The sequence below is a fragment of the Salmo salar genome, chromosome 06 (assembly GCF_965601325.2).
Source record: "Salmo salar chromosome 06, fSalSal1, whole genome shotgun sequence".
Lineage (NCBI taxonomy): Eukaryota > Metazoa > Chordata > Actinopteri > Salmoniformes > Salmonidae > Salmo > Salmo salar.
This window is the reverse complement of record NC_138296.1, coordinates 79345546-79359085: the sequence shown is the minus strand read 5'-3', so window position 1 is coordinate 79359085 and position 13540 is coordinate 79345546. Positions and strand designations below refer to the sequence as shown.

The window sequence follows — 13540 nt, the reverse complement described above, 5'->3', positions numbered from 1 at the left end:
AAACAAGGAGAGGAAGACACCTGTAAGCCATTAAGACTTCTCAAGCATAGAATCTAGCCCTTGCTGCACTATCAGAGCTGCACTAGCCAACACCCGCATAGCTGTTGTTTTGATGGTGTGGGAAGGAAACTGCGTTTGAGCAGTCAAATCCACAGGCAGCTCCCGGCATTATACAAGACCTAAGCCTTGTGCCCACCAGTATGTATGCGTTCTGCCAGAAGTCCATTCATTTCAATGGGAGGCAATTCACACAGCTGGGACACATCTGCCAGATTGCGGTGCGTGCATTGTGTTTTTTAATAATTTTTTGCTCAGAAAACCTGGGGGCCACGTTGAGAAACCCTGCACAACACAGTAATGATAAATCCATTGCTATGGACAGTATTTCTATTACAGGTATTTGAAATATGTATTTCAATTACTTCTGAGTATTTAGTAATTTGTATCACCTTGGGCTGAACTACACTCCAATGTGCTATGGAACAAGATACTTTCGAGAGCTGTCATTTGTATTTTCCAAATAGTTTTCTATCCCATTTTCATAACGGTTGGCCATTTTGTTGCTCCCTTTCACCTGGAGTTGGCATCAGGAGTCCAAGTCTCTAAATTAACTCAATGGAAATGTATATGTAAAAATGAACAATTGCAAAGCATGCAGAGTATTATTCTAATGATATCCGCCATGAAACAAGGCCAATAATAATACCCAGTATGCTAAGCAGTTCATTTTGGTATGTTAATAATTATTTTGCATATACATTTTGGTCTTTTAGCAGACACTTATCCAGAGTAACTTACAGTCAGGGCACTCAACTAAGGTAGATAAAGTAAAACGTTACTGAGAATGTTGCTGTTCGGGCCGGCTACTTGCAAATGTATTTATGCATTTTAAAATACAAAATACAGTTGAAGTTTTTCAACCACTCCACAAATTTCTTGTTAACAAACTATAGTTTTGGCAAGTCAGTTAGGACATCTACTTTGTGCATGACACAGGTAATTTTTCCAACAATTATTTACAGACAGATTATTTCACTGTATCACAATTCCAGTGGGTCAGACGTTTACATACACTAAATTGACTGTGCCTTTAAACAGCTTGGAAAATCCCAGAAAATTATGTCATGGCTTTAGAAGCTTCTGATAGGCTAATTGACATCATTTGATTCAATTGGAGGTGTGGCTGTATTTCAAGGCCTACTTTCTAACTCAGTGCCTCTTTGCTTGGCATCATGGGAAAATCAAAAGAAATCAGCCCAAAAAATTGTAGACCTCCACAAGTCTGGTTCATCCTTGGGAGTAATTTCCAAATGCCTGAAAATACCATGTTCATCTGTACAAACAATAGTACGCAAGTTTAAACACCGTGGGACCACGCAGCCGTCATACCGCTCAGGAAGGAGATGTGTTCGGTCTCCTAGAGATGAACGTACTTTGGTGTGAAAAGTGCAAATCAATCCCAGAACAACAGGAAAGGACCTTGTGAAGATGCTGGAGGAAACAGGTACAAAAGTATCTATAGCCACAGTAAAATGAGTCCTACATCGACATAACCTAAAGGCCGCTCAGCAAGGAAGAAGCCACTGCTCCAAAAAAAAGCCAGACTACGGTGTGCAACTGCACATGGGGACAAAGATTGTACTTTTTGGAGAAATGTCCTCTGGTCTGATGAAACAAAAATAGAACTGTTTGGCCATAATGAACATCGTTATGTTTGGAAGAAAAAGGGGGAAGCTTGCAAGCCGAAGAACACCATCCCAACTGTGATGCACGGTGGTGGCAGCATCATGTTGTGGGGTGCTTTGCTGCAGGAGGGACAGGTGCACTTCACAAAATAGATGGCATCATGAGGAGGGGAAATTGTGGATATATTGAAGCAACATTCAAGACATCAGTCAGGAAGTTAAAGCTTGGTCGCAAATGGGTCTTCCAAATGGACTATGGACAACCCCAAGCATAGACAACCCCAAGCATACTTCCAAAGTTGTGGCAAAATGGCTTAAGGACAAGATAGTCAAGGTATTGGAGTGGCCATTACAAAGCCCTGACCTAAATCCTATAGAAAATTTGTGGGCAGAACTGAAAAAGCATGTGCGAGCAAGGAGGCCTACCAGCCAGCTCTGTCAGGAGGAATGAGCCGAAATTCACCCAACTTAATGTGGGAAGCTTGTGGAAGGCTACACGAAACATTTGACCCAAGTTAAATAATTTACAGGCAATGCTACCAAATACTAATTGAGTGTCTGTAAACTTCTGACCCACTGGGAATGTGATGAAAAAAATAAAAGCTAAAATAAATCATTCTCTCTACTATAATTCTGACATTTCACATTCTTAAAGTAAAGTGGTGATCCTAACTGACCTAAGACAGGGAGTTTTTACTCGGATTAAATGTCTGGAATTGTGAAAAACTGAGTTTAAAAGTATTTGGCTAAGGTGTATGTAAACTTCCGACTTCAACTGTATATGTATTTTATCTTCATTTCAAAATACAAGTATTTTGTTGTTTATTTTGATACATCGATCTTTATAGTATTTTGTCATTTTTGCCTCTCTCTGGCTATGCATATCATTACTCATCAGACTTCTCACCCTCACCCTCGTTCTCACCCTCACCCTCGTTCTCACCCTCTTTAGCTCCCTTCTTAAAGTCTCTGACCTCCAGCATTCCTCCTTGGGTCCCGTCTGAAAGATTGGAATGACAGGGGTCGTTAATCTTTCCTTCATAAACACTGTCATTGCACTGTATCATTCATTACAATGAGAGCAGGGATACACAGTACATCTCCATCATACTAATAGGGCCTGCAACCTTTCTCATCATGTTACTCACTGACGAGTCGACGACCACGGACACCACTCTAATAACAATCTAGAACTCATCACACCACTGAGTCTGAGTCACTTACTTCAGAAATGAGACATTTTTCCCTGTCGAGAGGGAGGAGGGGAATGAATCTCATTCTAGGAGTGAGACATTATACTAACTGTGTCCTCTCACTAGCCCCGTTTATACCTGGTTCTAACATGCATCCTTTGTCCTGAGCTTATCCACATTCCAATTGTTCCCACATTGAAGCCATTGCATCTACACATGGTAGTAAAATGTGTCTCTTATCCGTCCACTGTGTCAGCATTGTGACTAGATATCCGGGTCCGCTCTGTATGAAAATGATTTTACAGATATTTGAAAATAATACTTATTTATTTTAAGACACATATTGATGTCATAAATCAATGGTATAACCTGTCAATGTTTGTAGAGTGCAGGATAATGATGATTTAAATAGTTTCACTGTCCCGATCTTTCTACACTTTAGTAAATTGGAGGAGATAAAATATATAGCCTATGGGGCTCTTCTGACATTCTCCCGAATGTGGCAACCTTTCTTTACCTATGTAGAGACACTGCAATTATAACAATGCGTGCCTCACTACCTCCGGAGGTGGTCAGGAAGGTCTGATCACAATGTGTCTTAATCGTCTACACCTGTCTAAAATTGTGGGCACAATCAGAATGTGGACAAGATCAGGATAAAGGACGATTGTCGGAACCAGGTATAAACAGGGCTACAAATGCATCCACTGCTTGGTTGTAGTTGAAGTTGTATGTGTGTGTGTTCTCACCAATAAGGCCTGCATCCACGGCTCGGTCAAAGTAGTAGGAGAAAGCGTAGAGCACACTGGTGTTTTTCAACTCATAGGGCTGGTGAACTATTCCCTTTACTACCTTCAACACCTCCTGGTAACACAGCTTGTATCCCGCATAACCTGGGACAGGGACCAAAACAGGATACTGTTATGAGCTCAAGTTTTTAATCAATCAAATGTATTTGTATAGCACTTTCATACACATTTGTGACAGACTGCTTTACAGCAACCCCAGGTAAACCCTAGTACCCTGCATAGGAAGACACTTTGAGAGGTACCAAGTTCAGCATGCTACGTTTTGTGTTACCACCCAAATAACTGTTCCAAGGTACATTTTACCCACACCATACGTAAAATGTATGCACGCATGACTAAGTCGCTTTGGATAAAAGCGTCTGCTAAAGGGCAGATATATTATTATTAAGGTTGTTCTACTACAGTACATATTTGATGGTAGTTCTAGCAGATCCAGTGAGTTGGTTGACTCTCACCATCAGGTATCCCGCTGACTGTGTAGGTGAGTCCTCCAAAGCGCCACTCCTCTCTGAACTTCTTGGGCAGACAGGAGCTTTTGAACACTCTCCACTCCAACCCTGTAGCGTAAAGTAACAAAATAATGATGAATGGGGGTCTATGAATAACATAGAAAAGTAAAAAGCATGTTCTAAAACCTATATTGTGTGTGAATTGGGGATTCTAACATGCTGATGATGTTTGGGCTCAATTCAATCTGTATTGCTGAAGTTCAGCGTTATAGCGCAATTGAAATTTAAAGGTCATTTCCGATTGAGCTGACGCGTTTACTGTGTGTGAACGCAGTGTCCGCTAACGCGAGAACACGGCCTTTAAATTTCTATCGAAGTGTATCGAGCCATCACCTTCTGCCCCCAGTGCTCCTAGGGCTGCCAGTCTGGCTGCCATCAGTCCATTACCCAGGTAGCTGTCAATCAAATCAATCAATAGTTATTTGGATAGTACTTTTACAAACCATTATGGGTTTGTTGTATAGAACAATTACTTGAGACAGTTTATACTTTCTACATCAGTGGATATAGATTGTTTACCTGTGAGTGTACAGTTCATATGCAGAGTTGAACATGTCAAATCTGGCAATGTAGTCAGCAGGAGAACTTACAATGGTTTTCTGCACAGGAAAAATAAATATGTGAACAAATGTAATTAACATTCCAGAAAATGTTTTATGCATGTATGTCTAACTGATCTTGTGCCTGGCAAATGAAATGTATGCATGCATGACTAAGTCGCTTTGGATAAATGGCATATATTATTTTATTATTCATATTCAAATATAAACACTGTATCAACATAGTGTAGAAGCACAATATTGAAAATAAATCAGCTTGTACAAATGGACCCTAACCTTGAATTTGGGTAGAAAAGTGATTTGAGTCGATCCACCCCCCAGATCCAGAATCCCCACTGTCTCCCTGGTGTCAGCATACAGGTGACCTAAAAAAAATAATTTCCCATTTGAACCAACTTTATTGACAAGTTCCCTCTGAAGACGGTGAGACAGGAATCAGTCACACTTGTGATTTGGTACAGCCCAGGTGTCACGACTTCCGCCAAAGTCGGTCCCTCTTCTTGTTCGGGCGGCGTTCGGTGGTCGACGTCACCGGCCTTCTAGCCATCGCCGATACACTTTTCATTTTCCATTTGTTTTGTCTTTGTTTTACACACCTGGTTTCAATTCCCCAATTACATGTTCATTATTTAACCCTCTGTTTTCCCCTTGGTTTTTGTGAGTGATTGTTTTTTGTAAGTTCGGTCCGATGTTTGTGGACTTGGTATTATTTGGACATTTTTAGTAAAGTTCATTGTGTTACTCATCTCTGCTGTCCTGCGCCTGACTCCTCTGCACCAGCTACACCCAGAACCTTACAGAATCACTCACCCGAAAATGGAGTCAGCAGGAGCAGACAACCCCCCTTTTGCGGTCGAGGAGCGCATCCAGCAGCATGCGACCATGTTGCAACGTCTCGGCATCGCCATGGATCGCGTGCTGCAGACGATGGACCGATGGGAGAGAGGAGGAGTTCTGCCAGCGCCTCCACCGGCACCACTACAACAGGCACCACAGTTCACCCCTCCTTCACCCGGTCCGAGTGGGACTTGGCTCGCACTCCCGAGGGAGTATGATGGGACGGCTGCCGGATGCCAGGGGTTCCTACTCCAGCTGGAACTCTACCTGGCGACCGTCCACCCGGCTCCTTTGGGACGTGAGAGCGTGTCCGCCCTCGTCTCCTGTCTCTCAGGGAAAGCCTGGAGTGGGCCAATGCCGTATGGGGGGGAAGGAGAAGCGGTGATGGACAATTACGCGGAGTTCACCCGCCGCTTTCTGGCAGTTTTCGACCGCCCACCTGAGGGTAGAGTGGCGGGTGAACATCTGTTCCACTTGAGGCAGGGGACGAGGAGCGCACAGGAGTTCGCCTTGGACTTCCGGACCCAGGCCACCAGCGCGGGATGGAAGGACAAGGCCCTGATCAATCACTACCGGTGCTGTCTGCGCAAGGACGTCCGTCGGGAGTTGGCCTGCAGGGACACCACTCTTACGTTTGACCAGCTGGTGGACCTGTCGATCCGGCTGGATAACCTGCTGGCTACCCGCGGACGTCCGGATCGGGGCCTGTCAGTTCCATCCCCGAGCACCACCACTCTGACGCCCATGGAGCTGGGAGGTGCTGCGCATAGGGCGACCGGAGGAGGGGCCGTTCCCTGTACCATCTGTGGCCGCAGAGGGCACACTGCTGGTCGGTGCTGGGGAGGTTCTTCTAGGACTCGAGATGGCAGGCAGGGCACTCTCGTGTCACCCCAGGTGAGTCGGCACCAGGCTCACTCAGAGCCCCCTGTTGCTCACATGTTTTTGTTTATACATTTTCCTAAGTTTTCCCCGCATTCCCAGAATAAGGCGCTCGTAGATTCAGGCGCAGCTGGGAATTTTATTGACAGAGCATTTGCCCATAATTTAGGGATCCCTATTGTTCCTGTGGATATGCCCTTCCCTGTGCACGCCCTAGATAGTTGACCATTAGGGTCAGGGCTAATTAGGGAGGCCACCGCTCCTCTGGGCATGGTTACGCAGGAGGGTCACAAGGAGAGAATTAGTATTTTCCTTATTGATTCTCCTGCATTTCCCGTGGTGCTGGGCCTACCCTGGTTGGCCTGTCATGACCCCACTATTTTGTGGCAACAGAGGGCTCTCAAGGGGTGGTCACGAAAGTGCTCGGGGAGGTGTTTAGGGGTTTCCATCGGTGCTACTACGGTGGAAAGTCCAGACCAGGTCTCCACCGTGTGCATCCCCTCTGAATATGCCGATTTGGCTCTCGCCTTCTCAAGGCGACTCAATTACCACCTCATTGATGGAGGGATTGTGCGATAAATCTCCTGGTAGACGCAGCACTTCCCAGGAGTTACGTGTATCCCCTGTCAAAGGAGGAGACGGCGGCTATGGAAACATATGTCTCCGAATCCCTGGGGCAGGGGTACATTCAGCCCTCCACTTCACCTGCCTCCTCGAGTTTCTTTTTGTGAAGAAGAAGGACGGAGGTCTGCGCCTGTGCATTGACTATCGAGGTATCAACCAAATCACTGTGAGGTACAGCTACCCGCTGCCTCTCATAGCCAGTGTGATAGAGTCAATGAACGGGGCGCGCTTCTTCACAAAATTGGATCTCAGGAGCGCTTACAACCTGGTGCGTATCCAGGACGGGGACGAGTGGAAGACGGCATTTAGTAACACCTCAGGGCACTATGAGTACCTCATCATGCCGTACGGGTTGATGAATGCTCCATCAGTCTTCCAGGCATTTGTAGATGAGATTTTCCGGGACCTGTACGGGCAGGGTGTAGTGGTGTATATTGACGACATTCTGATATACTCCGCTACACGCGCCTAGCATGTGTCCCTGGTGCGCAGAGTGCTTGGTCGACTGTTGGAGCATGACCTGTACGTCAAGGCTGAGAAATGTCTGTTCTTCCAACAGTCCGTCTCCTTCCTAGGGTACCACATTTCCACTTCAGGGGTGGAGATGGAGAGTGACCGCATTGGCAGACTCCCACCACGGTAAAGCTCTTTGCCACCTTCTCCTCCCTCCTGAATCCTCCTCCCCCCTCTCTGCGGATGACTTCGTCAACCATTTTGAAAAGAAGGTCAACGACATCCGATCCTCATTTGTTAAGTCAAACGACACCGCTGGTCCTGCTCACATTGCCCTACCCTATGCTTTGACCTCTTTCTCCCCTCTCTCTCCAGATGAAATCTTGCGTCTTGTGACGGCCGGCCAACAACCTGCCCGCTTGACCCTATCCCCTCCTCTCTTCTCCAGACCATTTCCGGAGACCTTCTCCCTTACCTCACCTTGCTCATCAACTCATCCTTGACCGCTGGCTACGTCCCTTCTGTCTTCAAGAGAGCGAGAGTTGCACCCCTTCTCAAAAAATCTACACTCGATCCCTCCGATGTCAACAACTACAGACAAGTATCCCTTCTTTCTTTTCTCTCCAAAACTCTTGAACGTGCCGTCCTTGGCCAGCTCTCCTGCTATCTCTCTCAGAATGACCTTCTCGATCCAAATCAGTCAGGTTTCAAGGCTGGTCATTCAACCGAGACTGCTCTTCTCTGTGTCACGGAGGCTCTCCGCACTGCTAAAGCTAACTCTCTCTCCTCTGCTCTCATCCTTCTAGACCTATCTGCTGCCTTTGATACTGTGAACCATCAGATCCTCCTCTCCACCCTCTCCGAGTTAGGTATCTCCGGCGCGGCTCACTCTTGGATTGCGTCCTACCTGACAGGTCGCTCCTACCAGGTGGCGTGGCGAGAATCCATCTCCGCACCACGTGCTCTCACCACTGGTGTCCCCCAGGGCTCAGTTCTAGGCCCTCTCCTATTCTCGCTATAAACCAAGTCACTTGGCTCTGTCATATCCTCACATGGTCTCTCCTATCATTGCTACGCAGACGACACACAATTAATCTTCTGATAACCAGGTGGCGAATCGCATCTCTGCATGTCTGGCAGACATATCAGTGTGGATGACGGATCACCACCTCAAGCTGAACCTCGGCAAGACGGAGCTGCTCTTCCTCCCGGGGAAGGACTGCCCTTTCCATGATCTCGCCATCACGGTGGACAACTCCATTGTGTCCTCCTCCCAGAGTGCTAAGAGCCTCGGCGTGACCCTGGACAACACCCTGTCGTTCTCCGCTAACATCAAGGCGGTGACCCGATCCTGTAGGTTCATGCTATACAACATTCGCAGAGTACGACCCTGCCTTACACAGGAAGCGGCGCAGGTCCTAATCCAGGCACTTGTCATCTCCCGTCTGGATTACTGCAACTCCCTGTTGGCGGGGCTCCCTGCCTGTGCCATTAAACCCCTACAACTCATCCAGAATGCCGCAGCCCGTCTGGTGTTCAACCTTCCCAAGTTCTCTCACGTCACCCCGCTCCTCCGCACACTCCACTGGCTTCCAGTTGAAGCTCGCATCTGCTACAAGACCATGGTGCTTGCCTACGGAGCTGTGAGGGGAACGGCACCTCCGTACCTTCAGGCTCTGATCAGGCCCTACACCTAAACAAGGGCACTGCGTTCATCCACCTCTGGCCTGCTGGCCCCCCTATCTCTGCGGAAGCACAGTTCCCGCTCAGCCCAGTCAAAACTGTTCGCTTCCCTGGCACCCCAATGGTGGAACAAGCTCCCTCACGACGCCAGGACAGCGGAGTCAATCACCACCTTCCGTAGACACCTGAAACCCCACCTCTTTAAGGAATACCTGGGATAGGATATAGTAATCCTTCTAACCCCCCCCCCCCCCCTCAAAAAATAAATAAATATATATAGATGTACTATTGTAAAGTAGTTGTTCCACTGGATATCATAAGGTGAATGCACCAATTTGTAAATCGCTCTGGATAAGAGCGTCTACTAAATGACGTAAATGTAAATGTAAAGGAAGTGCAGCGGTTTCTAGGGTTTGCCAACTACTACCGGAGGTTTATCCGGGGCTTTGGTCAGGTAGCGGCTCCCATTACCTCACTGCTGAAGGGGGGACCGGTGCGACTGCAGTGGTCGGCTGAGGCGGACAGGGCTTTTGGTCACCTGAAGGCTTTGTTTACCTCGGCTCCCGTGCTGGCTCATCCGGATCCCTCTTTGGCGTTCATAGTGGAGGTGGACGCGTCCGACGCTGGGATAGGAGCCGTACTCTCTCAGCGCTCGGGTACGCCATCAAAGCTCCTCCGCCCCATGCTTTCTTTTCGAAAAAGCTCAGCCCGGCGGAGCAAAACTATAATGTGGGGGACCGGGAGCTGTTCGCTGTTGTCAAGGCTCTGAAGGCGTAGAGACATTGGCTTGACTGGGCTAAACACCATTTTCTGGACTGACCACCGCAATCTGGAGTACATCCGGGCGGTGAAGAGACTGAACCCTCGCCAGGCAAGGTGGGCCATGTTCTTTACCCTTTTGTTTTCACCCTGTCCTACAGACCAGGTTCCCAGAACGCTAAGGCAGACGCACTGTCCCGGATGTATGACACAGAGGAGCGGTCCATGGATCACCCCCCCATACTTCCGGCCTCTTGCCTGGTGACACCGGTGGTGTGGGAGCTGAACGCGGACATCGAGCGGGCGTTACGTACAGAGCCCACTCCCCCCCAGTGTCCAGCTGGGCGTCTGTACGTTCCGTCTGCTGTCCGCGACCGTTTGATCTATTGGGCCCACACGTCACCCTCCTCTGGTCATCCTGGCATCGGTCGGACGGTGCGCTGTCTTAGTGGGAAGTACTGGTGGTCCATCTTGGCCAAGGACGTGAGGGTTTATGTTTCCTCCTGCTCGGTGTGTGCCCAGTGCAAGGCCCCTAGTAACCTGCCCAGAGGGAGGTTACAGCCCTTACCCGTTCCACAATGGCCGTGGTCGCACCTATCGGTGGACTTCCTCACGGATCTTCCTCCCTCACAGGGTAACACCCCGATCCTGGTCGTTGTGGATCGGTTCTCTAAGTCCTGCTGTCTCCTTCCTTTGCCCGGTCTCCCTATGACCCTACAGACTGCGGAGGCCCTGTTTACACACGTCTTCTGGCACTACGGGATGCCTGAGGATATAGTGTCTGATTGAGGGCCCCAGTTCACGTCAAGGGTCTGGAGGGCGTTCATGGAAGGGGGGTCTCGGTCAGCCTTATCTCGGGCTTTCACCCCGAGAGTAACGGGCAGGTGGAGAGAGTAAACCAGGACGTGGGTAGGTTTCTGCGGTCTTATTGCCAGGACCGGCCGAGGGAGTGGGTGGCGTTCATCCCCTGGGCAGAGATGTACTTGTCCTCTTGCTCAGTTGTGCACCAGGGCCTCCCACTCCTCTTTCTATTCTGGTTAGAGGCAGTTTGCGCTGTTCTGTAAAGTGAGTAGTGCACAGTGTTGTTCGAGATCTTCAGTTTCTCGGCAATTTCTCGCATGGAATAGCCTTCATTTCTCAGAACTAGAATAGACTGATGAGTTTCAGAAGAAAGGCCTTTGTTTCTGGACATTTTGAGCCTGTAATTGAACCCACAAATGCTGATGCTCCAGATACTCAACTAGTCTAAAGAAGGACAGTTTTATTGCTTCTTTAAATCAGCACAACCGTTTTCAGCTGTGCTAACATAATTTCAAACGGGGTTTCTAATGATCAATTAGCCTTTTAAAATGATAAACTTGGATTAGCTAACACAACGTGCCATTGGAACACAGGAGTGATGGTTGCTGATAATGGGCCTCTGTACGCCTATGTAGATATTCTACGAAAAATCAGCTACAATAGTAATTTACAACATTAACAATATCTACACTGTATTTCTGATCAATTTGATGTTATTTTAATGGGCAAATAATGTGCTTTTCTTTCAAAAACAAGGACATTTCTAAGTGAGCCCAAACTTTTGAACGGTAGTGTATATACATATGGCCAACACTACACCCTGATAATTGAATAGTCTAACCAACAGTGCATTACAATATGTACTATGACAAGAAGTTACAAGTCTCACCTGTCAAAAAGTTCACAGTAACCCATGCCAAAATTCCTATGAGAACAAAAAAGTGAAATTGAAGTGGGGTTAATACTGATCTGACAATGCAGTTTAGTACACTTAACTCACAACTTGTTTGACATGCATAAGCATTCGTTTTACATGTGTGAGAGGGCTATCATTTGAGAGAAGTGGTCAGAATGCTGACAAATCAATTACACAATGACACCACACGAGGCTTGGTAAGCCACTAAATCCATTCACCACATAATTACACGTTTTTGAGATGTAACTAACATTGCCTCTAACGACAACAACCCTCTTTTTCCAATAGCGTCATCATAACAGATCAGGGTAATCTACAGTAATTTAGTAAAATAGCCTCAGGAACACCAACACAATGAAAAAGAAAGAGCACAGCAAGCTGTAGAAGGAGAACAGTGACTGATGCTATCAGGAGGAGAGCACTGTTGAAGCCTGCAACCGAAGTGCTGATGAATAGGTTTGACTGGAGGTTGACTGGGGGGTTATTGGGAGACGAGACGTTACCTTCATTTGTACCATCCATTATGCTGACGCTGTCGTCTGGGACGAAGAAGGGAGATTCATCAAACACGTCCTGCACCTGAGGGGTGGAGTGGGAAGATGGAGAGATGACAACAGAAAGAGTGAATGTAGTGTCAACACATTCAGCAGTGATTTGATTTAACAGTGCTGTACACTGTAGCCCCCTATCAGATCTAGCAGTGCCTTAGCCAGTACCTGTTCCAGCAAAGCCTGGGCTTTCTCTGGGGGCAGCAGCCTGAGTCCTGCTGTAGCTTTCAGGACCAGTGGGGTTCTCTTCCAATCCAGCTGTGGGACAGTCTTCTTCGCCACCTTCAGAAGCTGCCTCACTGTGTACCCACCCTGGGGAGACAATGTGGTTGTGATGATGAATTTGAGTAAAATCTATTTGAAGTGTTTTGGGAATATTGGAATATCACTTGCTGCGTCGACAGTTACAACCACTGCTGTACTCACCATTTCAGGTATGTCTGCGTATGCCGACAGACCAGGCTTGATGGAATGGAACATCTCATTATCCAACACTGGTAACTCCTCTGGCAGACAAAATATACAAATGAACCATTAGTCAACAGAAATACAGTTGAAATTAGAAAACCCACTCGAATCATTAAGCATTTAATCTACAATTTGCAAACATTAATGATGTTTTATGAAGATGGGCATTTAGTGTAATGTTCATTGACTAGCATCTAATAATAAACACATTTAATTAAGTTTAATAAATGGGCAATTCAATACCACAACATTGCATACAGTAACACATCTGGAAGCATCCGAATTTTAACATAACTCACCAGGGTCTTTCTGTATGAAGGTGTAGACATGGATGCGCGTCCCAGTGCTGCCAGCGTCAAACATTACCCCGTAGAAGATCCGGCTGGAGTTGGCCGGACGGCTGAGGCTGGGGAGGAGGTTACCCAGGCTGGCTGAGAAATCCAGGACAGAAGCCTTGGGCTGGAGCTGGGCATGGGACAGCCCTGTCAGAGCCAACACAACCAGAACCAGAGACAGGACCACTGCAGGTAGGAGAGGAGCCTGGAGAGACATCTTCACTCTGGCGAAGGAGCAGGAGATGAGTGTCCCTCTGATGGGTATGAAGCCAAGAGATTAGGCTAAACCCGATGGACTGATGGGTATCTTAGTCAACTCAACTAATAGGAGAGTGGAGACTGAGGCAGTTGTGAAGAGGAAAGTTTAGTTTAGCCAACAGCACGCTAGATAGCCTAATTGACACTACTTCTGAGTCCTGACCTAACTGGATAGAAGATACAACTAGAAGCAACAACCAACAGAAGAGCCCCAAAGCAATA

General features: G+C 47.3%; 1 protein-coding gene across 1 annotated transcript in view; it reads right to left on the bottom strand.

Moving 5' to 3' along the window:
- LOC106608092 (ectonucleoside triphosphate diphosphohydrolase 5) overlaps positions 1 to 13540 on the bottom strand; it is a 14822-nt gene extending 1282 nt beyond the window's left edge. Inside the window, exons 1-11 of the mRNA XM_014205798.3 lie at positions 13025 to 13540; positions 12684 to 12763; positions 12426 to 12569; positions 12213 to 12288; positions 11682 to 11717; positions 5033 to 5121; positions 4716 to 4795; positions 4530 to 4591; positions 4143 to 4244; positions 3628 to 3771; positions 2629 to 2685 (exon numbers count right to left, since the gene is read on the bottom strand). Coding sequence (XP_014061273.1) covers positions 2629 to 2685; positions 3628 to 3771; positions 4143 to 4244; positions 4530 to 4591; positions 4716 to 4795; positions 5033 to 5121; positions 11682 to 11717; positions 12213 to 12288; positions 12426 to 12569; positions 12684 to 12763; positions 13025 to 13277 — 1123 coding nt within the window. The 5' untranslated portion in view covers positions 13278 to 13540. The remainder of the gene's footprint in view (positions 1 to 2628; positions 2686 to 3627; positions 3772 to 4142; positions 4245 to 4529; positions 4592 to 4715; positions 4796 to 5032; positions 5122 to 11681; positions 11718 to 12212; positions 12289 to 12425; positions 12570 to 12683; positions 12764 to 13024) is intronic.